A 27,376-nucleotide genomic window follows, 5' to 3' on the forward strand; every position below is an offset into this window, starting at 1 on the left:
CCTTGGCGCCTTTCGAAAGGAACACAAAGTAAACTGATTTAAATGAAATCCTACGGTTATTTTAGTTATGAATCTTTGACACGTAAAAAACAATGTTATTTTTAGAATAAAGACCACTGAGATGTCAATTTTTTAGTGTCACTCTTAAAAGATGCTTGTCTTTTACTGATTTTGGTAATATTTTTTATGGAGTATAAATTTAGCAGAAAGTACAAGTTTTTCTGAACAAGATTGCTTTTAGAAGAATATAAAACAATTAAGGCGTGTATTACCTTAAAATGGAATGTCTGGCGCCTCAATCAGCTGAGACACCGTGTCCTGTCATACTATTTCAACTCAAGATCGTCACTCTAGTTTTTGTTTAGTTTGACTTGAACTAGAAAAGAACAGTTACAATTTCATCGATTTGAAAGACAAGATAAGAAACGTATTTTGGTATGGATACTGTATAATATAAAATTCATTATCGATAGGAATCGCAATGTCCATAATAATAACAATAAAAAATACCACTAAACATGACACCCAAATAAAAAGGTGAAAACAATTAGTTAGTAAAGCAGATTACATAATATTGATAAAGAGTGAACTAAAAATTGGATTTTATCTTTGCCAAGTTGTACCAATTCGGCTGAGGGACAATGATTTATTACATCTTACAGTAGTATTCCATTCAGGAGCATGTGTTATTAATTTAGCCGCAGCGGCAAATTACTTTACAAATAAAACAATGAAATCATATCGAAATTATAATGAAAATAAAACAGAAAAGAATTCAAGCAGAAAATCTATACAATCTCACTTTGTGTGATTCAGTGCCTATATTAGACTCGTAAATGATTGAGTAAAGTAGGTCAAAATGTGAATAATAAAATGTTTAAGCTCAGCAAATAAATAAATGGGAAAGTTTATTCAAGTAACAATCTTTTTTTTAGTATTTTCCCTTTCTGCTCTATTTTTATTTTGACCTAATTCTACTTTTTTCTTCTTTTCTTTATTCTTTTATTGATCCATTTTATTTAAATAAAGAAGGTAAACAAATAAAATGATTCAATAACGGGATTTTAATTCTTGAATGAATATGTGTAGTCTTTTATTGTCATGAAGTGGTTGCCACTGCCTAGAATAGCACATGGTATTGCTATTTATCCATTTTCCCCATCAAATGTAATTCCTCAAAGACCTGATTCAACTAGTAACCTATCAACAAACAACTTGAGCATTGATGATACTTCAACAATCACTTCTTCTTTATCAAATATCACTGATCAGCAAATTTCAACCAACCTAGAGGACTACAGTCACTTCATATCCCTCGAAGTAGGGGACGAACTATTTATTATAGAGCAGCAAGGACAGTGGTATAGAGGTTACGTGTTGTGTGCTTTAGAAGAGGGCAAAAAACCAAATAACGCACCGATCGGTTGTTTTCCTCGTTCTCATGTCCAGATCAAGGAGTACATTGACATTGATCCTGACGAAACTGAAGCATTGCCTTTTAAACAACTACGTGACTTACCTGGAGACCAAACAAGTAGACCGAACACAGTGATTGACATTCCAAATGGCTTGCCGAGATCCTTTTCAGAGTCATATATCCAATCCAGACAGAGTTTGAATATTTCACTTGATAATGTAACACCGCCTCGACCAGGCAGCTTTTGTGAACTTAATCTGGAATATCAAACACCTGATTTTAAAAAATCCGCACATGCTCATATACCCCCACCTGCACTGCCACTTGCACGATTTGACCAATCAACTGTCACTGGAAGTTCAGAACCTTTGGTAGATGAAATCGCAGCTTGTGTAAGTGAGTGGAATAGCCTACTGTACACTTTTGCCAAAAAGAGGGATTACAATGCGTTTCATGCAGTAAAGGATGATATCAATTATTTATTTCAGGCACGAAGGCAGCTGCTGGATCAAGCTTTATCTAGAGAAGAATTAGCTAAACTTCGAAAGGGGATTATACATAGAATGGTTACTAGTGCTTTGGAGAGGAATCAAAAAATGATTATACGACATCCTGAAAGAGGTTATTTATTGGATGCAACCAATACTTCCTTGAGTACAATTTATAAAATGCATTGGAAAACTGCTGCAACCACAGTCAATAAGTCTTTATTGTCCTTATTGCCAACAACATCAACAAGTTCCTCGTCAAAACAAGACACTGTCAGTGAGAATATCAACAACAGTACCGCCACTCTCAGCACAATTCATTCTACAGCTACCTCAGTAGCCACAAGTACTAATAATACAGCGACAGTGACATCTACCACGGCCGATAAACACATTTATCAAAAAGGCGCCAAATTTCACCACTTATTCTTTGAATTCAAGGCATGCGTTGCTCACATCTGTCAACCTGGTGAGTTTACCGAGCTTTATTTTACACTCTATTCCGCATCAGAAAAGAAGTATATCACCGAGAAATTTGTTGTTGTTTTGAATCATCAAGGCATGCCAAAGGATGAAAACCAGATAGGAAAGTTACAGACCCTTTTCGCAGACTTGTCTACTCATGATTTGCTGGATAACGTTCACTTGGTGTGCCACATTGTGCGACTGGGAGGGATGAAGCTTACAGACAAGGAGTATTTTGGAACTGTAGGTGCACATGCACCCTACATCTTTCATTCAAACAAGCACCAGTCTTTCCAAAAACAAACAAACGGGTTGAATTCATTGAACGCAGCAAATATGTGTAGACGACCCTTTGGTTGTGCTGTGTTGAAGTTGAGTTCTCTATTACTTCAATCTGATGTAGTCACTGCCACAACAACTTCTGCTTCAGCTCAGCAACCTTCATTGTTAGATCACAGTATGTCTATATATACTGCAGTAACGGAGTCCAATTACGCTACTCTACACGAAGATATTATTTTTGACAATACCAAGGAATTCACAAAAAATGCAAAAGCAGAGATGATTCGAGTCTCACTACGAACATTCTATGGATTATTGGATGAAGTCCTAAAGACAAACGCAGCTTTACTGCATGATGTACCACATACGCTTCGACTTGGCTTTGCAGATGCTGTTTTCCCAGATGACAATCGAAATGAGTTGTACATCACTTTGGAATCTGGCGACCTTTCTCAGTTTGGTAGATCCAGGAATATTCAAGTGACTATGTGTGTAAGAGATAACAAGTCGGGGGATATTATCGAAAACGCCATTTCTGCAGGAGCTGGTGCTCGCCCTGTCACCTATTGGGAAAGCACTGTGTTCTATCACGAGCTTCGACCAACATGGGGTGAAATGATCAAGATCAGCATGGGCCATCTTCATCAGTGGGAAAGATCACATATCTACTTGACTGTCAAACACAGGAGCAGTCATTATAATGGGCCAACTCAACTTACTCAATCTGGGGATTCGCCCCATTCAGGAGGAAGCGAGAAAATCATCGCAATGGGATTCTTGCCCTTGTTCTTACCTCCTCTTCATCGTGATTTTATTGCAGATGGAACACATACATTACACCTCTACAAGTATGATCGCGCATCGTCCAACCCTCGTGGCTATCTTGAATCTGCTTCGTGGCTTGCACGATCTTCTGCTCCTTCAAATATGCAACAGCAGCAAAATATGGAACTTATTGCCAGAACACGCTCATCTAATGCTCGGGGTAAATTAGGCCATCATAGCTCTCCTTCAGACCACAGCCTAAAGAGTATAACTGGCTCTCTTAATGCGCCATCAGCTACATATACCAGTAATTCAAGCATAAATGAAATCAACTCAATTGCATCAGTTTCAACAGCTGCGCAGCTGCAATCGTCTGGTAAACTGTCTATGCTTCGGGACACAATAACGCTATCAACATTTCTATGTTCTACTCGATTCACACAGAACAAAACGCTTGTAAAGTTACTGAATTGGCGTTCGCTTATTGAGGATGGTGTGAATGGTAATATGGAATTACTCTCCGTCTTGGATGAGCTTACGTTTGTTGGACAAGTAGAGGTTGTGAAATTCTTGGGTGATATATTTGATGCTTTGTTTGATATCCTTGTCTACGAGCATGATGCGGGTGTTTCAGAGAAAATGATTCAAGATATCAATGACCAAGCGTTGGCTGCTATTATTTGGCTACTAGGTATCGTTCAAGACCGTCGGTTTAGTAACTTTAGGCCTGTTTTGGACGTTTATATTGAAAACAGATTTTCTCTGCAAGAGTATGAAAGACACCAACAACAACAGCAACAAAACAGTGATCATCAAAACTATAGTTATTCTCCTGCTGAAGAGACGACATTTGATGAATTACTCAAGAGCTTAAATCGTCTATGCAAAAGCTCTGGTGATGCAGCCAAAGCGAAACTATTGCGTAGTAGTATGAAAGTTTGGGATTATCTCTTTAGATTCATTGTGCGATCCAGACTCTGTCAACAACACAAGGAAGACGCAGAAGAACGTCAGATTCGCGACAAAATGTTTAAAGATGACATCTATATCTTATTGGGTACTGTTCAAAACATTATGGGTCCAGATCAACCAAGTGCCATGATTGGTACTCAAACACTGACCCTTCAACATTTTGCTGATATCCTGGTGGAATTACATCGGCTGTTTCCTTCACATGAAATCATTAAAATTGCCACTAGTTTTGTTGATGCTTGCTCTCATGTCACAGGACGCCTCGTTGGATTCAAGCTTGCCATGATCCTTAACATTGTCAAAGGTCCTGTCTTTAATGATCCTGCCTGTCGTCTAGATCTTACCAAGAATATATTTCGCTGGGTTCGCTTATGGCTAAATTCCTATATGGCAACTGCAAAAGATGTCATATTTGCTAGACAAGTAGAGCAGCAGCAATCAGACCTAGATCATCAACAAACTCGATTACCAAGGGCACAATGGATTGAGAATTTACGATTGTCGCTTACTATTATGAGTGAAGTGCTAGATAAAGTAAGAAAATCAGTTGGTATGACTTTATCGGGAATATCTACCGTGGTCACATCTCCATCCTCTACCAGCTTTTCGAGACCTACATCGTTTGCTACAACAATTGGGGAAGATGAAGTGATATCTGCATCACCAGAAAGTTCTCGAAGCGATCTTATTGCTATTACAGGTGCTGCTTTAGAATTGGTTCCTCAACTTTTGAACGCTTACAAGGACATACAGAGGTTAACTATACAAGCGTTGCATGTTTCTAGTGTGCCTCCCACATCACATGATGCTCAACCTACCTCACCATCACAAACAAGGCAATCCTTAAGTATAATGAGGGAAAGAGGAAGTTCAATTAATAGTAAGAATCCTGCTTATGACTCGATTCAAGAAGCCTCCAATATGAGTGGCGCTGGTACCTTGCGATTAACCAACAACATCAGCAGTAATGCAATGAACAGCAATGACAAGTCAAAGTTTACCGTTATCTTACAAGCCCTCAATTCATCTCCCACATCTCCTTTTCCTGGTACCTATCCCTTCCAACCAAAGGCAAATGATCTTGACCAAAACATCAACACTGATTATGCGGCCATGATCAGCACTGGTCTCTTGGATCTCACAGTGACCTTTCTAGAGTTGTTCTACTTGACGCCAAAGCAACAGTGGTTAAATTTTATGAGAAAGATGGTGGATCGAGACGGTGTTGAAGAAACCGCTGAATTTTTGCGCAAGATGATATTCACATGCATGGCCATTTTATTTGGTGACAACATCATGATACTCGAAGAGACAAGCCTATTGACAGATTGCATGACTCGTAGTGAAGAAGATGGAACTAGAGAAAGACGTAGACTTCCAGTAAACTGGCTTAATTTGAATACAATTGCTCATCAAGTCGTACTTTGTCATATCTTGGAGCCCATTAAAGACATTTTGGAAATACCTTCCTTCATTCCTGCTGAAGCTGCTTATACTACTCATAATAGCTTTGAATTAGCCGAAGGACGAGAGGATGAGAATGGCAATTTCATTAAAGAACAACAATCTACCCTTCTACTTTGGCGTATCTACTTTGTTGGGTTTTTAAGAGTCATTGGAAGTCCAGTGCTAGAACTATCTCAACTATTGCCTCAAGAACAACGTGCTGTTTGGAAAATAGCTGGAAACATGCGAGGGGAAATAGGTGCCAAAACGTTCTTATCCCTATGGGAACTTTCTAGAAAGCAAAATGTTTTGCAGCGTCGAGCAATCCCTCAACATGAAAATCATACAGAGAATCGTAATAGTAAGCCAGTAATTCCACTTACAAACGATTATTTTGGTGGTGATTTTGCTTCTGCAATTTTTAATGGTGCCAACCACTTTTTTTCAAACAGGAGTTCTGCTGGCTCTTATGAACATAATTACTTCTTTGATGATTCGTTTAGAAAAAGCATGGGCTCTATTGAAGAAGATGGGGACGTCAAGCATCCCGAGAATTACTATCTTCCTCGGTACAGTGTTAGAATTGGACCTACTGATGAAGTACCACTTTCTTCTATTGATGAAGAACAACATTCTGAAGAGTACATGAAAACTGACATATCGTTCTTACAAGCGGATCTATCATACCATATTTTGAGTGCTTTGTGCTCTGTTAGTTTGACTCTACATGGCCGTGTTCGTTTGAATGCCTTTTCCATTATTGCTGACATCATAGCCATTGAACTTTATTCTTACGGAGAGCTTATACACATTCAACATTTGCTTATTGGCACTTTAGATCGTCTGGTCATGTCTGAAAATAAGGGTGATGAACAGCTGCAGTTAAAGATGACTATTGAATTGAATAAGTCTTTAGAAGATAGACTGCAAGCAGATGATCGAGCAGACTTGATACCAGTAGGAAAAAAGTCAGTAGATTCACTCTGTACATTTCTGGGACTTTTGTTACAGATCAGAAGCTTACCTTTGGATGACGAATTTATGGATGAACGTATTACTGCCACTTTGAAACTTATGAAGTTTATTCAAGTCATTGAACGAGAAGAGATCTATATCAAGTATGTGCATCAACTTGTTGAGCTTCATTTGGACAGCAATAACTTTATCGAAGCTGCACTCACACTAAGATTTCATGCTGACTTACTTCATTGGGATCCAGCTGATAAACTTCCAGAGGTGCCTGAGCTGTCCCTACCTGCCCAAAGCTCATTCAGCAGAAAAGAATCTCTATATATGAAGATGATTACATACCTTGAACGAGGTAATGCTTGGGAAATATGTGTGGAACTGTGCAAAGAACTGGCGTACGAGTATGAAAGCAATGTTTACGATTATGCAAAACTATCTGAAATACTGCAACGCCAAGCCACCTTGGTTGAAAATGTAGTTAAAAAGGATCGATGTTTTACAGAATACTTTCGTGTTGGATTCTACGGACGTGGGTTTCCACCTGGTAGTCGAAATCAACAATACATCTACCGTGGCTTAGAGTGGGAAAAGATGTCTTCCTTCGTGGAGAGAATGCAGAACAGACACCCAAATGCCCAATTATTACCCAGCAAGTTATCCAATGCTGATATTTTGCAAGAAGACCAATTGAAAGAGCTAGAATCATCTCTTGATGGCCAATACCTTCAAATTACACCCGTTGTACCTATTCCTGATACAGATTCTATTGCATGTCTTTCAAACCCACATGCACCCGAAAGTGTCAAGAAATATTATTCGTTTAACTCTGTTTCAAAATTTTCTTTCTCTCGTCCTATTGTGAAAGAAACTGTCAAGTCGGATGAAGAGAAGCAGCCTGAATCTGATTTCCTTAATTTATGGACAGAAAAGATTGATTTTGTATGCGAAGACCGATTCCCTACTATTGTCAGAAGATCTCGTGTTGTATCGGTTCAGTCAAAGGAAGTTTCGCCTATAGAAAATGCTGTAATGGCTGTAGAAAACAAGAATGTAGAGTTGACATCACTAGAGAAGAAATACTCAGTCTATCTCAGATCAAGCCGACGTTCTTCAATAGCTCAGCCAGTCAACATCAACCCCTTTTCTATGTCTCTTAATGGCGCTGTGGACGCTCCTGTCAATGGTGGTATTCCTTTATATAAAAAGGCTTTTCTTAGTAATAATTACTGGAATAAGCATCCTGAAATGCGGCCATGGATTGAGAGACTTAAAACTGCAATACACGATCAGGTATAGTTTTTTTTTTTTTTTTTTTTTTTTTTTGGCTTTTAATCGACCAAACTTTCTTGTATTAGGTCCGCATTATTGAAAGATGCTTGGAGACACATAATAGACTTGTTAGCTCTGATATGAGGCCTTTCCATACCACTTTAACTGAATGTAAGTTTAAGTGTTCCCTTTTTAATGGAAAAGAAATAACTAACAAAAATTCAATTTTCTTCAACTCTAAATAGTTTTCCATAAAAACTTTGCAGAAGAAATTAAAGAACTCAAAGAAAAAAGGGCTCAAGAAAAGGCTGCTGCATCCAAATCCAATGCAACTGAAAGCCACAATAGATCTACTATACACAGCGACAATACTCATGATCTTCCTTCTATACAATCCTTGTCTCGGCAAGACAACCATTCAGCCAGTTTATCTAATCCTCCTGCCCTACCTGTCATCTCACCCGTTAGTCGTGCATTTTCAATAAGAGGCTCTGTTGTCGAAGACTCACCAGGGTATTCACCCATGTCACCATTTCATACTTTTGCATTTGAAAACGCAAGCATGTCTAGAGCAGAAAGCCTTTCACGTACACTAAAGATGTCACTGCGTAAAAAATCTCGCAAGAAATCACCTAGTATAGCAAGTGTACACACAATCAATACTGTACCAAATACACCTGTCTCGCCATTGAGTAAACCTCAACTATAAATAGCTGTCACTATACACAGAAATAATAAATAATAAAGAAATTCTTGTATCATAAGCGTAATATATATAGAAGGCCCTTTTTTACCGTCAGGAGCAAATGAATGATATAAGAGAAATCGTAAATAAAATGAAACAAGTATCAAGACAAAGCAAGGGTTTTCTTTCAACATCGTCTCTCCATGCCGCTTTCTTTAGCACAACCTCTCTAAGGCAATCATTATTCCATTTTAGCTTATCTGTACGTTCCTCTGGTAAAGCAGGCTCCACACAATGCAGCCAGGGATGGTTAATCAATTTACTAACATTTACTTTACAAAAAAAAGGGGGCATCTCTTTGCTTCTTTGCTAAGCATATAGAAGAGGCAGACGTAGTTTTGAACTTTGATGTGAGAGTTACATTTATACATTATCCTCTTTTTGTATAAATTGCTTCAAGCGAATGTTAAAGAGCAATCAATTTTTGCATCATAACTGACCTGATAAGATAAAAAATGATAAAACAGGGGTATGCGTCGTGTTCCAAGAAAAGAAGACATTAAAAAGAGTGAATGGAAGACTTGCTTTGTTTATTCATCGTTTTTTTTTTTTCCTTTCAGTTTAAAAACAACATGCGTAAAAAGAAAAAGAAAAAGCCCATATCGTCTCGCTCTCTGGTCCTCTTCTTTCGCTATCTGGTCTTTCATTTATGGACATGGTCATACTCCCGGCTTCATTAAGCATTTCTAAACAACAGTCAATTCTACACTGTCAACAAAACTATTGCCGTTCTCTTCTGAAAAGGAAGCGGAACTAGGCTGCAATCGATGATTGCTTTACTTTTCGGAGGTAAGCACTTTTATTCTTGTGTTGTTTATGTCTTGATGACTGAGACTGACACTTCATATACCCTATCAGTATTTTAGTTTGTGAATATGTCAAAATATACCTTTATGATTGAAGAACTCAGAAGAATATTTGCCTAATTATACAAACTCCTTTCTCATTAGCCCCATTAATTCAATTATTTGAGTTAGATGATCTAATACAAAGAGTCAAGCCTTTCATTAGTTTTACCGTCTTTTCTTATTACCGTCATCTCGGCTGTATCGACTTCCTCTTTGAGGATTAAATAAGTAATTTCCAATGAGCAATTCAAAAATCTACATACAATGCATTGAAGCCATTTCTTTCTTCGAATAAAAATGATTTACCATACAAACCAGGCTCCATATATCTGCTCCCAAGTCTTATTTGCCCCCAAGATTACTTCAGGAGAATGGTATTGTCGTGTCTGGGTATCTTTAGTGAAGTGGCGGTTTGTCCAGCAAGCATTACCCAAATCGGCAATTTTAATTTTGGTAGAGTTATGAGTATCATTACACCTTGAGCGAGTTGAGGAATCGGACCTAATGTCTTTTATTAAAACGGATGCATTTGTCCGCCTATTTTTATTTAAAGCCCTTAAGTAGATCTTTCTATATATTTGCGTCCTCTGCCATCCGTGTATCTCACTTCTGTTGATAGTGGTCGAGAAGGAACCATTTTAACCGAAGGGTATTTGTGAATTAGACTTCTTCCTCTACTGGGATCTTTATAAGCACACTTTTTTGATTGGTCCATAACGTTAGCTGTATTTAATTTTCTCAGCATTTCTTCAGCATTCTTGATATACATCAACACATTTTCAGGCTTTAAATCAGTATGATATAGTTCCACATTTTCTATGTGAATAATCAAGATCCAATAGGGCTTATTTTGATATTTGCTTCACAATATTTGTTAGAATCCCTTTGCTTTTATATTTTTTGATAAGTGATAATAAATTATCTCCAGTATCTCAAAAGTCATGCAAATATGGTCTTCATTTGGACCATGCACCATAAAATGATCCACAATGACTGTCACACATTGTGCGCCTAAATAGTTTGAATCCATTTCGGTTACACTTTCTACGCCAGATCACACTAATATAATGAATATTCTCTGACAAACATTTTAACAAAGTGGCGAAGACCTGATGTCATTATTGACCATTATACTATAACATGCAATAACAGTGATATGTAATTTATTTGGAATGCTAATGTTTTAATGATTTAAGATCGTTTCAACTCTTAGTGGATCAGGTTAGGGTAAAGAATTGGACATTGGCAGATAATAACAAATTAAAACAAAAAGCAGTTCCCTTTTCTCGGGAGGATATGGATTTTGAACGATTTTTGTAACGGTTTTAGTTTCTTTCCTTATTTAGATAAAATTTCTCTTTAAATTTGGCCTTAAATTTTATCCAGTAACTGTGCACAGTTTGTGTTGATGGATCAAAATGATCACAATGTACTGATTGAGGTTATCTTTGCGTCCTATTATATATATTCTTTGCCCTTTGCAAGTCTCAGAAAATCTATATTGAACTTTATATATAAATTAAGTTCTTTTAATCTTATAACCTCAAAAAATACATGCGCCTTTAGCTTAGGGTAGAAGCATTTGTTTACTTTACTAAATTTGAATGATTCTTTAGTGACATAACGGCAGATCAAAAAAGTTAGGATCATAGACCAGCCTTATTGGTGCTCTCTTATTTTTTGTTCTCAGCACACAAAGTATATAAATCTGTTGGCTTGCCTTTCGTTTATGCTTCTTTTTTTCCCGTTTTATCCTATTTTCTATTGTTTTTATTGATACTTCACCTCTTCTCTCCCTTCTTTAAATTCGAAGCTTGATCTTTCCGGAGACTTTATATTACTTGTAAAAACGACATGTCACATCTACCTAGCTCACCACTATCGCCGCTATCACCAATGTCACCACCTTCACCATTTCAATATTCCGACCAAAGGACGATTTACGATGTCATTTATGCAAATGATAACCCACCTCAATTTTATGGCGATTCACACTTGATCCAAACTGGGGCTTGTTCTCATCTCGCCAAACTTAAACAGAAATATAAGCAAGTTGGAGATGACGAAAATCATATATTTGAAAACTACAGGACACTTGTTCGGTATTCTATTGCATGGCATAAAAGTCGAAAACAAAGGATGACTGAGCAAGTAGGAAAGAAAAGAAAATATACGAAGGAGGTACAACCATGATATCATGCTAAAAATTATTCCTTCTTACAGTTTTTTTTTTCTCGCAGTTGCCTCTTCCTCAGTGTAGTTCTTGTTCAGATCCGTTATCTCGTTTACACGCTTGTCTTCATTGTATATATATGGGTTGTTGGAAAAAGGGGCATATAAAAGAGCATCAGAAAGAAAAGAGGCATTGTTTTGGTAAACAGCAAAAAAAAAAAAAAAAAAAAAAAAATAGAGTGGGCTTAACTTACAATATGTATAGCTATGGATTTTGATCGTTATACAATATTTTGTTATGAGTGCAATGATTATGTCTACGATTTAGAGATTGATGAAAAAATCACTAAAACAGAGATTGTCTCATCCAGTAATAAAATATTCATTTACAAAATGACCTTGTACATTTAACCTGATATATTTTATTCATAGGATCACGGAGGAAAAAGCAACATGCGCAGTTTACACCATGGGAGCCAACAGAGCAAGAAGTATCAGTTATTGTGAATAATTCAGTCATTTCATCTTGTCAAGGGATCCGAGGGCTTTGTAACATGGGGAATACATGTTTTATGAACGTCATTCTCCAAAGCCTAGTCCATAATCCATTACTAAAAGCTTACTTTCTAAGCGATAATCATAGTCCAAAGAATTGTAAAACACAGAATTGTATGTGCTGCGAAATGAATGATTTATTTACTCAGGTAAGCACATGCACAGATTTTTTTTAAAAAAAAGCAAAAACTTATACTAACGCTATGTATATAGCTTTATTCTGGCGATAAACAACCCTATGGGCCCTGTCGATTTTTGCAATCCACTTGGATGAGCCAAAAAGAACTCGCTGGTTATGCGCAACAAGATGCTCACGAATTCTTTATTAGTGCTTTGAATAACATTCATGCTGGCTGTGAAGGACACAAGTTATCCAACTGTGATTGTATAATACACAAGACATTTGCAGGGCTACTACAATCTAATGTAACATGCCTGCGGTGTAAAAATATAACCACAACGTGTGATCCAATGTTAGACATAAGTTTAGGACTAAAACCACCAGAGAAAAAAAAGTCAAACAGATCATTAAATGGAAGAAGATTTAGCCATGATGAAAGAAGCTCCAAACAAGGCAATACATTAAAAGACTGTTTAGAAAGGTTCTCGATCTTTCATTTGAGTCTATTTTCTGTACTAATCTCTATGGTTACTTTAGGTACACACAGCCCGAAAAATTGGGTGCAAATGAATATAGTTGCAGCAAATGCGGCTATACATTTCAGGTACTAGCTTTGCTTTTATTATTCAGTTCACATCACTTAGTATTTTATCAGGAAGCAACTAAACAATTATCAATAAAACGTATACCACCTGTACTAAGTATCCAATTAAAGGTATTCTTATATAGCCATTCGTAATGCGAACAGATGTCTTATTGTTATCTTTAGAGATTTGAACATGGCACTTCAACAAGTAAAATAGAGACTAAAATCAGATTTCCAATTGAACTTGACTTGACACCATATACTACAAGTAAAAAAAGAAGCAGGTGTATATATATATATGTATATGTTTTTTTTTCTTTAATTAAAATAACCTAGTGATAATATCTATACATTATTTGCGGTTGTGAATCATCAAGGCAAAGTGGATACAGGACATTACACTATGTTTGCAAAGCATCGAAATGAAGTAAACTTAGCATGAATATATTATGTATTGTTGATCTGTTAATTCGCTTTTTAGTGGTTTAAATTTGATGATCATAATGTTGCTGCAGCTTATCAGAAAGATGTCCTCGATAGTAAAGCGTAAAGTAATTTATAATGAAAAAACAAAAAATATTCACAAGCTTCTTTTTATTAGTTACATGTGCTTTTACATCCAAAAATCACTCAAATACATGTATCCCGATGGTGACAATCTTGATCTCTTTAGGTTTGAATAAAACAGTTGTTCTCCACAATGTACTTGTATATTATAATCCCTTCTTCTAAACTTTGTCATTTCGTCTTTTTTTTTTAAAGAAATATATAACCATCTTCTCTACCTTATTATGCGCTCTTCTGTTTCATGTTGTACTAAATATAAGTGTTTTTGTTTTCAATACTATGAACTATTGATTTTAAAAAAAAAAAAAAAAAAAAAAAAAAAAAAAAAAAAAAAAAAAAAACTTAATTTATTGAGAAATTTATGGTCTTTTTCTTTGTTTGTTTAGCCTCAAGGATTCTAAAGAACTTCCTGTTGTGTTTCATAGATCCCTTTTATAGCCAATATTGTCAGGTTTGAAATGTAAGAAAGCCAAATTTCACCATATAAAATGCACTGTAGAAATTCGATCGCCCTTTACAAAAATGCCAAAAAAAAAAAAAGCAATGTGTTTACCTTTCATTTGGTTGGTAAACGTGTTACACTATTTTTGAAGGCAGAAGACAATCAATTTGTTTTCAACGCGAAACAAAATCTGATTTCGGCTGCTAATACTCATAACTATATGACAAAGCATGTTTTTGGCCCTGAAAATGTCTATAGTGTTCCTCAATGTGTATTCATGGAACAAAAGAATTAATAAAGTGTGTGTGTAAAAGAAGATTTCACATCATGTTACTACTCTTAGATTTATTAAGGCTTATATTTATCAATATCAACTACAGTCAACACGTCCTAATGATTGTTGAAGAAGTCGAGAGCTTCTTCAAAGATTTCAAGAAGCCTACAAGTGCATCTGACGCTTATCACATACTTGAAAAGCTTATCATATGTACTGCTTCTCGTTGTTTGACAGATAAAGAAACCCGTGTTTATTTGGATGACAGTGCTGCTAGTCTATACTATGTTCTTGGCCAAAGGTTCAAGTCCATCAGTTTTATTTTCCCAAATCTTCCCTCACACTCTTATGGTAAACATGATGTGGTTCGTCAAAAGATGGCAGACTTTTATTCTAATATTATTGCTTGCAGAAAAGTTGAAAATGATTTCGTTATTCCACTATTTGCATTTTAGCTATTAATAGCCTTATCTTTAGAGCAATGCCGACTTGCTTCAAAGTTTGATGGATGCTATTTATAAGAATAGAATTCATATATCTGATCATGATATCACAAGCATGGTAATCGCTATACTGCTGGTGAATAGTACACGTTTACTACTACCTCAGCATGGACATTGTTAGAATTAGCCAATCGGACTAGCCTATTCATGGTTTGCGTAAAGAGCAGATCACCAGATTAGGCTCCCTCAAATCCAGTTTAACATTAGATAAATTCAAAAAGTCTACATCATTAGACGACTGTATTCACAAAACATTACGTCTTCACCCGTCTATTTTCTAAATAAGAGCCACTGCCGATAAGATTATTTATGAGAAGACAGGCCATGAAATTTCTAAAGATAACCTTTTGTGTGCTGTGTCTAGTGTAACTCAAATCAACGATCAGTATTATAACAGTCCCTTGAAGTATAGTCGTTTATGATAAATCAATTTAATCAATCCATTTCATTTAAGAGAAGTTGGCGATGATAATGATGTTGATGATAACTTTGACGCTGTAAGTGTTTTTTCTAGTAATCTGTTCTTGCCAGTTGGTGTAGTTAGACCACAAATGTGCTGGTGAGCAATTCGGTTATCAATTATTGCCATTATAACCCCGCCTCTTTGATACTAAATTGGAAGCAAGTAGAGGTGTGCCCAAGACTAATTACACTTTAATGGTTGTTGCACCTAAGCGATCAAGTACTATCAAATATATGGAAAGAGAATACATCTTATGTTGCTTATTTTTAGTACGAAATCTATACATGAACTCATCAAAAACCATCAATTCGTTAATTCGCCCTTCTCATTGGCTATTTGATTCTGTGACGTACTTTTTGGTTTTGATATTGGAGCAAAATGCTTAAAACATTTTTCTTTTTCTGTTCTAAGCTTTACCATGTCTGTAAGTTATTCGATGTTAGCGGCATAAATCTCAGTAATTAGTAGCATTAAATTTCTTTTATTATTAGTTTGTACCTGTTAATCCTAAGCCTTTTCTTAATGATCTTACTGGTAAACCAGTTTCTGTCAAATTAAAGTGGGGTGGTGAATATCAAGGTTATCTTGTCTCTGTAGATAATTACATGAACTTACAGGTATGGAACAAAATAAAAATAAAACTTTGACAGAAAACAAGCGCGTTTGTATATTGAAATTATGATATTTTTAGTTGGCAAACACAGAGGAATTCCAGAACGGTGTATCTGTTGGAACTCTTGGTGAAGTGTTGATTAGGTATGCAAAAAGAGGGTGCTTTAGAGGAAAATAAGCTAACAGCTATTGCCATAGATGTAATAATGTCTTGTATATTCGTGGAGCTGAGGATGACGATACTAAAATGGAAACTCAAGACGAATAGGAGCTTAGATTGCATGTATTTTTTTTTTTGTTCCATTATAAACAAACATATAAACCACTTCATTTTTTGTTAAAAAATAAGCAGACATATTAAAAAAGTAATTTATAATGTAAAAAGAGGAAAAGGGGGGAGAGGCAAGCATTAAATAACATGAACCCCTTTATTGGATGATACATTTGATTTGCGCGAGATAATTGAGCCATTATCAATAGAGGATTGGACTGGTTTTTTACTGGAATTATTAAGCCAAGGTAGCTTAATTCGAACAGATACTGGCAGCAGATCAATGAATTGCTGTGGAGGACGTTGCTGGATAGGCCAAGAACGAATCTCCTTTAATTGGTGTTGAACGCCAACCACTTGACTCTCAATCATGACTTCATGAAGTGATAATCTCCACGATCCACCTGTTTTGACCCATTCATAAGCATCTATTGTCGACTCTGCTAACTCTCTTATTTTTTTTAACTCGGACTTTGGAGGTGATTTTAGCACGTTGTAAGCCAGGTGAATTTTGTCTAGTAGGTTGGTTTCTAATACTGCACACGTGGAACCGAGCTCTTGCTGAATCAGTTCTGCTAATGCGTAATAATCATCGTGCACTTTGACACTCATGATGAGTGATCGAGAAGGCTTTTCTAATACTTGATAACCAGCAAAGTCAGGCACATGAAGTTGAAGAATATTGACTTGCTGACTGATTGAGTCTATTAAATGTTGAACTGTTTGCCATTTAGCTGATAAATCTTCTGTGCTGTTTCTTTCAATCAATATTCTTGGCAGAATAGATAAATGAGGTGGCGTATTATGTGCTTGGTTTGGGCCAAATTGAATGAGTGTTTTTTCTTGAAATGATAGTAATGATTTGTGTAAAGGTGAGCCAGGAGTTGGTTCTAAATACAACACAAAGGAACGCCGAGCTTCACGAAGTCTGTGAGGTGCAGGGGCAGCATCAGATGCTTTTTTATTTAAGCTGAAATCTTCCAGTTTAAATTTAGAAAAATCTGGTACTTTGTCCATTGAAAGAATAAAAGGAAGAGGAAATAAAAAGAAGATGGGATGCTTGATTTTGCCTCGTTCTTGTGTATCATGAAATAATTTATTATCCTTTGCTTTTCATGTGTAACCTTTAGAAAACAATCGATAGAACTAAAAGAGAAAATGATTGTTTGTAGACATACAGAAACCCTTACTTAATGATTATGATTAAAATAGCTTTTATTGATGAGGATTGATATACGCTTATATTTGTAGATATGTATCCTTTATTATTTAATATAGAGCATGTCAACACAATGGATTGTTTCATGTTATACAAAAAAGTAACATTTTTACTCCTTTTTGGAAGTTGGCCTGGCCATATAGGAATCTTTTATCTTTGTTACTTTTTCGGAAGCATAGTCTTGCGCTATTTTGATCTCAGTATTTATAATGGCTTGTACTTGTTGAATACGCGCATTGATTGCTCTTTGGTTTCTAACATAAAGCGGAGGTAAGATGAAAGCAGATTCGGTGAGGAGCATTAAAAAGACAAGGTTAGAAATATGAACTGATAATTTCCAGATTAAGAGAAAAACAAATAGCCACTATTATATGCTTTTGTCAAATGGTTTGTTTCCAAAATTGAACAAGTTTATCTTTTTTTTTTTTTACCATCAAGCTCGTTTTAGGATTCTTTATTAAGACAATCTTCATTATGCACCTTGTAATTACTTCTGCAGTGTCCAAAACAATAGAAGCATATTGAAAAATTAAGTCTTTCTGTAGAAAAGTTTCATCTTTTTTCTTTTTCAAAACAGTTCTAAAAGCCTATTTTAGTCACCTATTTCCTTACATACGATTCATAAAAAAAGTTCATTTTACGTGTATGGATGGCTGACTATTGTATGGCCATGGATATAATAGTAATAATATTTGACACTGTATACATAGATCAAGTTAATAGCGGTAGTGAGCATGAGTGTGAATGATAAGATTTGAATAAAAGAATAGGACTGTAACAACATAATAGTGCCAATGATAGATAAAAATATAATACTAGATTGAATAGGTCTTTGCCAGGTGAGAATGTTTATTACTTTTGTTCCTATTTCTTCTGCTTTATTGTTCCTTTGAGCTACATAACAACCGTTAGATATCAACAGTCCCTTCTTTTACTTGACTTTTTTTTTATTTTATTTTTTTATTACATGAACCACTGTCGCACTTTCTAGGTTTGCTTGAACTTTCTGATACATCATCACCCATTTTTTATTTTTTAATTGTTGAGAAAAGGGGAAAAATAAAAAATAAAATAGATAGAAATGCAGGAATAGAAAAATTATGCAAAACAAACGAAAAACAAGTCTCAAATTAAAAGACTGAAAATGTTAATATAACGTTTGGTTATGCAAAAGCAAGAGAATAAGCTATAATAGTTTAATATGACAAAAAAAAATGTTGGCGAGTGGAAACAGCATAGTTAATTGAAAGGTATATTGGAGCTCAAGCCTATATAACGTTGCGTTGAAATAATCAAAGTATCCAAGAAATAACGAACAATTTGTGCTATATGTTTTGATTTAGTGTCGTCTGAAAAACAAGTGTGTTTTGTAATACACGAAAAGATTAATCTTTGTCATAAGCATCTTAAATGTGTATAGAACAGTATCACTGCCATAGTAGTTCTATATTAAAACCATCTTTAATACTTTATAGGCAGACATCCTAATTTCTTTTTTATATAAAAAAATGCTACTTCGTAGAGCTTCCTTCTCAGAGATTTAGTGTCATCCTTATTCCAATTTTAATAAGTCACAGAGGCTCAATGAACGAATTCTTTAGTCAATAAAACACAATCTTTATTTTTACAAAAATTATTCTTTTACTTTATCTCTTGTAATATCTCTTCCACATTTTAAAGCAACCATCTATTGTAGCAGTCTCCCCTTGATGCATGTTTTTGATTTATCAATTATCTTACTGACAACAATGTATAACATGTTGTCCTCTTCATCCATCAACATTTCTCAATACATTTTTGTTCAAAGAAGCGTTGCTAAACATGCTAATGAACATTTGGCCAATACCTCAGTGTGCAGACAAAATATAATTTGACGCTTGGTATTCCAATATTGCTATTCATCGTACCAGTTGGATCAAAATTCAGATTCATGTTAACAAGAGAAATGCTACTACTGTTTTCCATATCCCAAAGAAGCATTGAAAGCTTGTTTGTTGCCAAAGAAAACGCGATTCTTCATATCTGAGCAGCGTAAAATAAAAAGGGTAAAGGAAGGAGCAACCAATGTGTCAGTATCATAAGGCTTACTGTTTGGTGAAACGTCTAAATCAAATGAAGTGACTACTAAAAAAAAGGAGAGTAACAAGGAAGCCTTCCATAAAGTCTTTTTTAAGTTGTTAAAAAATTGTAGCTGCTGCAATAGATGGTTATTTAAAGAGATTCGACACCGACGCGCCACATCCGCTTGAATTATCGACGTTTCTCATCGAAGAAAATGCTTTATCCCCTTGCAAAAAAAAAAAAAAAAAAAAAAAAAAAAAAAAAAAAAAACCATCTGAAAAAGCAGTACCTGCGATTTATATTTAACATGCTGTCTGGTAACTTACGCTGTTGACAATATTCGTTTCCTACATTTGCTGGGAAAATAGACTTGATACACTTATGAAAGTCACTGCTCTTAATATTCTCGCCTACAGTAGAATCATAATGTAAATTGTACAAGTCCTGATCCCTGACCATCCTCTTTCCTTACTTTTTCTTCTGCAGTAATGCCTTCCTTCTAGTTGAAAAAATTGTTTGCTTTTATAGTGCTAATCGCTCTTTAATCTAAAATGTACATGTATTAAGTTTTAAATTATTGTCAATAGATCTTTTAAGATGCTGCTAATCTTTTTCAATCGTTTAGATCTCATGCAAACTTCCTGTTTATAAAAAGCTTTTTTTTTCTTGCTTTGGTATTATTGAAAGCGCTTTCCCCCTGTAGCATTATTAAACCATAAACTTTAAATCGCTACAAGTTCATGACATATTAATGACTAAGGCTATATTTTTTCTCAACTAATCATGTGTTATTTCTCAAATAAGGATTTATATTAGTTAAGCTAGTATCAAATTGTATCCCACTTTGTATAATACAGTAAAATTACATTGCTTGAAAAGGGAATTGACACATAACTTTTTTCTTTAGGAAAACAATGATTAAATACATGTGATAATTAACTTTATTACTGGAATTTGTCACACACTCACACATTTCAATTCTCTCTCTCTTTTTCTCTTTTCCTTTCTTCTTTAAAGAGAAGAAATGATTAAACTATTTACAAATAAAAGTCCAACTTCACAACTAAACCAAGAACCTCACGCTTTTGACCTGACTTGGAAAAACTACTTACCTTCCATTTCGCAATTCTGTTGTTGTTTTCAAAGACAAGGAATTCGACTTGAAGAGGAAGGAGAAGGCCAACTAATTGAGCCTGCCTACTACAATGACCACAGCTTACATCGAGGAGAGACCTTACAAAACTATTTAGATAACTCCAGAGACTGGGAGTTTGAGTCAGTACTTAGTCAAAGCGACCTACCCCATTTTGTGACGAGAAATCCATTTGGTACTTCAAAAAAAAAGATGAATAAAAGAAAAAAAAGGCAAAGACGAGAAAGACCAGTGATTATGGAAACAGACCTTGAAGAAGGTGACCTTCATGGATACGATATTCATGAAGAAGATGCAGAGTTCTTGGCTGATGATCAGATTGCCCATTTAGCCTATAATCGGTATAGTAAGGTAATACATTCTTTTTTAATCATCTGGTTTTGTGTCTAAATAGTCAAGGCAGAACATAGATCAGTATGGTGAGGATGTTTATTACAATGTAATCCAGGGACCTATTATACAAGAAATGCAAACATCTAAAGCTACTTATGCTGCAAGATCTGTACCAGGCTTACAGTCATCTTTAGATAATGAAGCGTCAAATAAATTAAACCCTAAAAGCTCAACCAGTATTCCTCAAGCAGAATTAGTTGATCAAACGGATAACACTATACCAGCAGAAGAACAGAATTTAGGCAAACTCACACTACATATACAACAAGAAGAACAAATGTAAATAAAAATAAAAACCACTTGATTTAATTTAAATAGTATTAAACCATCCTTTTTACAGTAAACAGATATCAGATATTGACTCTATTGCCGCATCCGAAGCATTAGATGAATATGAAAATACAGCTTATAGTTCAGGAAGATATCATGCCAATGAAGATGATTTTCATCTTCCTTCTTTAGTCAATAATGCGCCATTTGTATCTGATCAGCATCCTTTTACTTATTTTACAGAACAAATCAGCAAACATGTTCATTCTGAAGAAGAAGAAGAAGAAGAGGATAATAATCAAGGGTTAAAAAATGCATTTAATCTTGGTAGAAAATTATTAGGCGTCTAACAAAGTTTATTCTTTTCCTTACCGTGTATTCCATTTGTGTACAGTACTTTTTTTATAGCACACTTCAAAAGAAAAAGCAAAAAACAGCCTTAATAAACAAATAACTTATTTCTTTTTAGTTGCTATGAAATATATTTTCAACAGCAGAGAAATTTTATAGTTAAATCATCGAGACAAAGAGGGCAAAAGTGATTAAGGATATATAAACTATTCACACCCTTTAAAACTTTACATTAACACAAAACTCAAGAAAAGCTTAAACTCACAGCACGAAAACAAGGTTGAGCAATCAATACTTTATGCAAATGTAAAAAGTATGGGGTCAGACCATTTTTAAAGTTTTTTTTATGCCGAGAGCTGTTACTAGCCTGGTAGAACAATGTCTCCAGTAGAACTAAACAAAAATTGTTAAAGACAAGTTAGTGTATCAATGCAACATTTAATAAACTAAGGTTATTTATTGTAAGAGATCATAATATATAATGTAAGGATGTACAACAAAATGACTGCTGTTGACAATGATGATGACTATTGGGTTCTGGGAGCACATAATTCAGGATTACAATGACTTTTAAATGCCGTTTTATCCGATTCGATTTGAAGTGTAGAGTGATGAACTCCGTAGATATCACAGACAATGTGTTGTCCCTTTGACAACACTTCGTCATAATTAATATTGGCTGTATGGTCCACTTTAATATGGGCTGTAAGAGAGTATTTCCCGGGAGATAATGTCCATACATGTAAATCGTGTACTGCAATCACACCAGGAACATTAAGCAGAGAGCTTTCTATTAAGTCAGGATGAATATTGCCAGGAACACCTTCCATGAGTACAGCCAAAGAATCCTTAACAAGATGATAGGTTGTATAGAGCACAAGAATAGAAAATAAAAATGTACATAATGGATCAACAATAGTTAAATCGGGCTTAAAAATAAGAATAATAGAAGAGATTAAAACGCCTGCGGAAAAAAAAAAAATTAGAAAACGACATAGAGGATTTAATAGCTTTCATAATTACCAATTGAAGCCAATAAATCACCAATAACATGAAGTGCAGCAGCACGCAAGTTAATATTTGCTTCCTATATAAAATACATGTTTTAAATTATATTCAAGTATAAAAAAAAACTAGTTTTTACTTTGTGTGGTAATGAAACTTCATTTGTTTCTTCGTCCTGATGAGAATCAGGTTCATCATGGCTATGTGAATGATGATGTCCACCTAAAACATAAGCTAATCTGTATGAATTTTTGTATTAATCAACATGACTTTCATTTATCCTAACCAACTTTTATTTCTTACATGATATTGACAACTACACCAATTGAGGCAGTAATACACATCTATCAAATAGAAAGTCAACTTTGATTTGTGACACGTAACAAAAGAAAATACCAGCTTAGCATTAATTTTTTGAGGCGATTTGATACGCTGAACAGCTTCGTGGACTAAAAAACCTGTAAGAACCCAGATGGTTAGCACAGATATGAGTGCAGCAATAACTTCTGCTCTATGAAAACCAAATGTATGCTCTATTCAAGGATAAGTATTTTTTCAATACTTTATTTTGCTCTTTATAAACGTACTTTTAGTAGGTGGTTTCTCGGCTAAATAAATAGCAACCAAAGCAACAATAAAACTGGCAACGTCTGACAATAAATGAAAAGCATCCGACATTAAAGCTATACAACATATTAGAACAAGCTTGACTATCAAAAAAAGACTAATTTTTACCTAATGAATTTGCAAAATAGCCAGCAATAAGCTCAGTAGTAAAGAATACACACGCAAGACCAACAGCAAACCACAGTTTGCGTTTTGTCGATTGGGCTGCTGAACGGTCTTTTAAAGTAATATTGGTACAGTTCTTTTGAGATATGGTGTAAGAAACAACTGAACCTCCTGATTGCGAGTTTGTTGGAAACAAAAGTGGAGTTCTTTCACTATTCATTTTTTATGTAAAAAATAAACAAAGAAAAAAAAAAGAAAGAAAGAAAGAAAAAATATAAAAAAAGACGATTTTTGGGGTACAGTTGAATCGAGTAAAATTTTCTGTTTTGTCATGATTCAAAGAGCTAGTTTTATTGGTTATAGTTATTTTATAAATCTTAATACCACATTTAATTGCATATTAGACTGAGCTGTTTACTGTTATTTATATGTTTGTTTCTTATTGTATGTAAACGTTTTTTCTATATATTAGCTTCCAGTTCATTTTATAATAGGAAGCTTTTTTTTTAAAAAAAAAAAGTGACTTGAATCTAAAAAAAAGCAAAATTTATTAACCTTCCGCTTTGACAAGGGGCCAAAAAATCTTTGCTTTTTTATTTCAAAATGTTTGGACAATTATGGACAACTGCCACTACAAGATTCGCTTCATTAGCTCGCCCAAATACAATGGGATCTTCTATATTGTCTTCTAGGTAGCAATAACACCATTCATTTTGTATGATCTGAAACATCTAAAACTTTTTTATATAGTTTGGGTGCCTTCCGTAACCCTCTGACAACTGCTTTCAACACAACAACACAAATGCGTTTCATTTCACGTGGTAATACATATCAACCATCTCAACTTGTTCGTAAAAGAAGACATGGATTTTTGGCTCGTTTAGCAACTAAAAATGGTCGACACACACTCAATAGACGTCGTATGAAGGGTAGAAAGAACTTGTCTCATTAAGCAATAAAAGCATATCTTGTAATATATACAGTAACAGCTCCTTCGGATTTTTATTATAACCTATGTTGAATTATACTTTGAGTCAGATTTTAATAGTAGCTGCGAAATTGTTAGTTAACCAAATCAATAGATCATCATAGATCTCTATAGTAGAACATAGACTAAATGAAATATGATATAATATCCAGGAAAGAGGAACACTTTTGTTAAGAAATTAATTTACAATCATTTATTGCACCTAAAACAACCGAGCGAAAAGCTTCAGGTGATGAAGAATTATGTTGTTTTAATCTTTGGCTAATAATTCGACGATAATTTCGACCCATTTTGCCTGAATATAGCATTGTCAATGGCTTGACGAGTGTTGTAAATGGTGGTAAACCATAGTCATCTTTATCTACTTTCAATGATAAAAGAGCATCTGTATAGTCTATAAATAGGTATAAATATAATTGGTGACTAAATAGTACAAGAAGACTTACAAAGATAATCATCAATGATATGTTCTATACTTTTGATTTCTTTATTGTATATGTGTTGATCCAATTGTTGTAAAAATAAGGGGTCGTCCATGACTTTAATACAAAAAATAATTAACAATATCCCTTTGATTTGAAGATGTTATTTGTTTACCTTTTCTTCCGATCATACAACCATCTACCTTATCAAGCACTGATTTTATTTGCTGTACTTCCTTGAATCCACCATTAATTGAAATAGGTAAATCAGGAAAGGCTCTTGCTAATTCAAATACTCTTTCATAGTTTAGTGGTGGAATCTCTCTATTTTGTTTAGGTGAAAGTCCTTTTAGTATGCATTTTCTTGCGTGAACTATTAAATGTGGCATTGCTCGTTTTGAGTTGTTTAATATTGTAGTAACCTATTAAAAATTAATACAACGAAAAACATGGCTCTTTTCTTACAAAGTTGTGTAAAAATTCAAATGAATCTTGGTGATCAACACCAATTCGACACTTTACTGTAACCGGTATATGAACATTATATTTTTCCATGGCTGAAAGTATATCAGCTACCACTTGAGGTTTTTTCATCAAAACAGCTCCAAACTGTCCACTCTGTACGTTTTTACTAGGGCAACCAACGTTGATATTGACTTGTCTGTATCCGTAATCTTGTAATACTTGTGTTGCTTTGGCCATAAGATCTGGATCAGATCCTCCTAATTGCACAATAATATTGGATCTCGGCTTACCCACAAAGCGATCTAAGTGGTCTACATGATGAAGAATAGCTTGACAATGATACATTTCAGTGTAATAGTCATACTGGTCTTTCCCTGATATAATATTTAATAACTCAAGGAATTGCTAAAAAGGGGAATAAGTTTACTGAAGAATATGCCTGTATCTTCTTCTTACAGGGGTTGTTATGTCCACCATTGGTGCAACGCTAATTGGTCTTTGTAGCCTCGAAACATGCAAATATCGACATAATGTACTCAGTGGTCTTTGTCTAAAAAAGGGCATGTAAATAAATAAAAAAATCTAGAGAAGTGAAAGAAAGAGTAAAATATTTTTAAAATAGAGTCACACAACATGCCTTTTTCATTCATGCTTTCCTTTATTATTGTCACAGCACAATTCTTCCTTTCTCAAAACAGCATATATGGTTGTTTTTAGCTCTATCTGAAGCATACGAAAGCTTTTGATTCAAATTCAATCTTTTGAAAAAACAGAAAAAAGGAGAGAAGACATATATAAAAAAGATAAAGTAAATAGAAATTGTGTATATGATTATATAAAGCAAAGCTTTCCTATATTATCCTACTTGCTCATAGCATGATAAAAACGGGTCTGTCTTTCTTTTACTCTCTAACATTAATAGTATGCTGTAAACGCTTGGGAGCAATTCCCTGTATAACCACTGTAGTCATAGCACGGAGTTAAAATTAGGAAGTAGCCCGGACCGCAACACTCTTTGCATAAAGAAGAGGCTACCAGTTCAAACATACAAACATCCACCAAAGAAAGTGACACCCTCCTCTTTGACAAATCATCAGCGGCTATGATTAAATTTATCAAGGCTGGTAAAGTACGTGGATTGTCAAAATCACAGATGATTTAATACATGAATTTTTTTAAAAATATATTTTCTACACGTCATTTTAGGTTATAATTATTTTACAAGGTCGTTGCGCTGGAAAGAAAGCCGTTGTTGTTCGTAGTATGCGTTAATATTCTTTTTTTGTTGGAAATTGTAAAACATGAAATTATGCGTTCGGGCTAAACAATACATTTCACATAAAATGCTTTGACAATTAAATTACATTCGACATAATTGCAGCAGAGATTAACATAAAGTAACATAGTAACACAATAAGCCGTTCACAAATTCATTATGTGCTGCAAATCCAGAAAAAGTAAAGAACATGCAATCTGAATGCTTGCATAAATTTCTAACCGTTCCAAGGTCAAGACTTTTGTCAAGATTGTCAACTACAACCACATGATGCCTACTCGGTAACTTATAACATTGTCTTTTATTTGAATATTTATTGATACAGATATGATAGTTATGTTTTAAAATTAGACCAAATTAAGGGAACTATCTCTTTTGAAACTTTCAAGGAATCCACTCAGCGTGAAGATTCCAAGAAGGTTATCAAGAAGTTGTTTGAAAAACGTTACCAAACGGGCAAGAGCAAGCGGTTTTTCAATAAGCTTAGATTCTAAGTGTATGTGTATTTTTAGTTTATTAATAAAAAAGAAGCATATCACATACTATTGTTTTCTGTTGCCGTTTCACAAATAAAGCATATCTTACATTTTTCCTTATTCGTTTGTTTGTGTTGATGAAGAGTTTCATTTTCGTTGTAACCGGATCATGGCAACCGAAACTTAAACGGACTTTGAATTTATTTTGACAGTTGGCAAGGATATAAACAAATAAGTGCAATTGACTGATAGAACCTTCTCTTTCCTTGCACATCAAGTAATGTACACATCCATCCATCATTCTAATCAATCACTAATGATCGTCAACTATAG

General features: G+C 34.7%; 12 protein-coding genes across 12 annotated transcripts; 7 read left to right on the forward strand and 5 right to left on the reverse strand.

Annotated features, from left to right (window-relative positions):
• Positions 1–1,101: 1,101 nt before the first annotated feature.
• RO3G_08501 (uncharacterized protein) lies at positions 1,102–8,782 on the forward strand (the record flags this gene model as incomplete). Its single annotated transcript, XM_067663091.1, has 4 exons — positions 1,102–1,809; positions 1,906–8,094; positions 8,160–8,244; positions 8,319–8,782. 4 exons carry the CDS (start codon positions 1,102–1,104, stop codon positions 8,780–8,782), a joined length of 7,446 nt encoding a protein of 2,481 aa, XP_067519192.1.
• A 695-nt stretch (positions 8,783–9,477) lies between these two features.
• RO3G_08502 (uncharacterized protein) lies at positions 9,478–10,303 on the reverse strand (the record flags this gene model as incomplete). Its single annotated transcript, XM_067663092.1, has 6 exons — positions 9,478–9,504; positions 9,599–9,669; positions 9,708–9,740; positions 9,836–9,921; positions 10,029–10,174; positions 10,274–10,303. 6 exons carry the CDS (start codon positions 10,301–10,303, stop codon positions 9,478–9,480), a joined length of 393 nt encoding a protein of 130 aa, XP_067519193.1.
• A 1,217-nt stretch (positions 10,304–11,520) lies between these two features.
• On the forward strand, positions 11,521–13,650 carry RO3G_08503 (uncharacterized protein; the record flags this gene model as incomplete). Its single annotated transcript, XM_067663093.1, has 7 exons — positions 11,521–11,847; positions 11,907–11,970; positions 12,104–12,208; positions 12,271–12,542; positions 12,607–13,118; positions 13,437–13,527; positions 13,582–13,650. 7 exons carry the CDS (start codon positions 11,521–11,523, stop codon positions 13,648–13,650), a joined length of 1,440 nt encoding a protein of 479 aa, XP_067519194.1.
• An 852-nt stretch (positions 13,651–14,502) lies between these two features.
• Positions 14,503–14,838, forward strand: RO3G_08504 (uncharacterized protein; the record flags this gene model as incomplete). The annotated part of the gene is made up of 1 exon (XM_067663094.1): positions 14,503–14,838. The coding sequence occupies one exon, from the start codon at positions 14,503–14,505 to the stop codon at positions 14,836–14,838; it is 336 nt and encodes a 111-aa protein (XP_067519195.1).
• A 929-nt stretch (positions 14,839–15,767) lies between these two features.
• Positions 15,768–16,229, forward strand: RO3G_08505 (small nuclear ribonucleoprotein F; the record flags this gene model as incomplete). The annotated part of the gene is made up of 4 exons (XM_067663095.1): positions 15,768–15,773; positions 15,841–15,966; positions 16,041–16,105; positions 16,160–16,229. 4 exons carry the CDS (start codon positions 15,768–15,770, stop codon positions 16,227–16,229), a joined length of 267 nt encoding a protein of 88 aa, XP_067519196.1.
• Positions 16,230–16,370: 141 nt separating this feature from the next.
• Positions 16,371–17,249, reverse strand: RO3G_08506 (uncharacterized protein; the record flags this gene model as incomplete). The annotated part of the gene is made up of 1 exon (XM_067663096.1): positions 16,371–17,249. One exon carries the CDS (start codon positions 17,247–17,249, stop codon positions 16,371–16,373), a length of 879 nt encoding a protein of 292 aa, XP_067519197.1.
• An 839-nt stretch (positions 17,250–18,088) lies between these two features.
• On the reverse strand, positions 18,089–18,476 carry RO3G_08507 (uncharacterized protein; the record flags this gene model as incomplete). The annotated part of the gene is made up of 3 exons (XM_067663097.1): positions 18,089–18,223; positions 18,308–18,345; positions 18,419–18,476. 3 exons carry the CDS (start codon positions 18,474–18,476, stop codon positions 18,089–18,091), a joined length of 231 nt encoding a protein of 76 aa, XP_067519198.1.
• A 2,426-nt stretch (positions 18,477–20,902) lies between these two features.
• RO3G_08508 (uncharacterized protein) lies at positions 20,903–21,838 on the forward strand (the record flags this gene model as incomplete). Its single annotated transcript, XM_067663098.1, has 4 exons — positions 20,903–21,016; positions 21,114–21,337; positions 21,399–21,655; positions 21,798–21,838. The coding sequence occupies 4 exons, from the start codon at positions 20,903–20,905 to the stop codon at positions 21,836–21,838; spliced, it is 636 nt and encodes a 211-aa protein (XP_067519199.1).
• A 368-nt stretch (positions 21,839–22,206) lies between these two features.
• Positions 22,207–23,636, reverse strand: RO3G_08509 (uncharacterized protein; the record flags this gene model as incomplete). Its single annotated transcript, XM_067663099.1, has 7 exons — positions 22,207–22,643; positions 22,703–22,766; positions 22,824–22,884; positions 22,988–23,028; positions 23,081–23,217; positions 23,272–23,367; positions 23,420–23,636. 7 exons carry the CDS (start codon positions 23,634–23,636, stop codon positions 22,207–22,209), a joined length of 1,053 nt encoding a protein of 350 aa, XP_067519200.1.
• Positions 23,637–24,019: 383 nt separating this feature from the next.
• RO3G_08510 (mitochondrial 54S ribosomal protein bL34m) lies at positions 24,020–24,368 on the forward strand (the record flags this gene model as incomplete). Its single annotated transcript, XM_067663100.1, has 2 exons — positions 24,020–24,108; positions 24,167–24,368. The coding sequence occupies 2 exons, from the start codon at positions 24,020–24,022 to the stop codon at positions 24,366–24,368; spliced, it is 291 nt and encodes a 96-aa protein (XP_067519201.1).
• A 459-nt stretch (positions 24,369–24,827) lies between these two features.
• RO3G_08511 (uncharacterized protein) lies at positions 24,828–25,768 on the reverse strand (the record flags this gene model as incomplete). Its single annotated transcript, XM_067663101.1, has 4 exons — positions 24,828–24,943; positions 25,002–25,248; positions 25,292–25,696; positions 25,748–25,768. 4 exons carry the CDS (start codon positions 25,766–25,768, stop codon positions 24,828–24,830), a joined length of 789 nt encoding a protein of 262 aa, XP_067519202.1.
• A 958-nt stretch (positions 25,769–26,726) lies between these two features.
• Positions 26,727–27,061, forward strand: RO3G_08512 (ribosomal protein L27e; the record flags this gene model as incomplete). Its single annotated transcript, XM_067663102.1, has 2 exons — positions 26,727–26,748; positions 26,919–27,061. The coding sequence occupies 2 exons, from the start codon at positions 26,727–26,729 to the stop codon at positions 27,059–27,061; spliced, it is 165 nt and encodes a 54-aa protein (XP_067519203.1).
• Between the last annotated feature and the right edge of the window lie 315 nt (positions 27,062–27,376).

The sequence above is a fragment of the Rhizopus delemar genome, genomic scaffold, assembly GCF_000149305.1.
Source record: "Rhizopus delemar RA 99-880 supercont3.6 genomic scaffold, whole genome shotgun sequence".
In the NCBI taxonomy this organism is placed as follows: domain Eukaryota; kingdom Fungi; phylum Mucoromycota; class Mucoromycetes; order Mucorales; family Rhizopodaceae; genus Rhizopus; species Rhizopus delemar.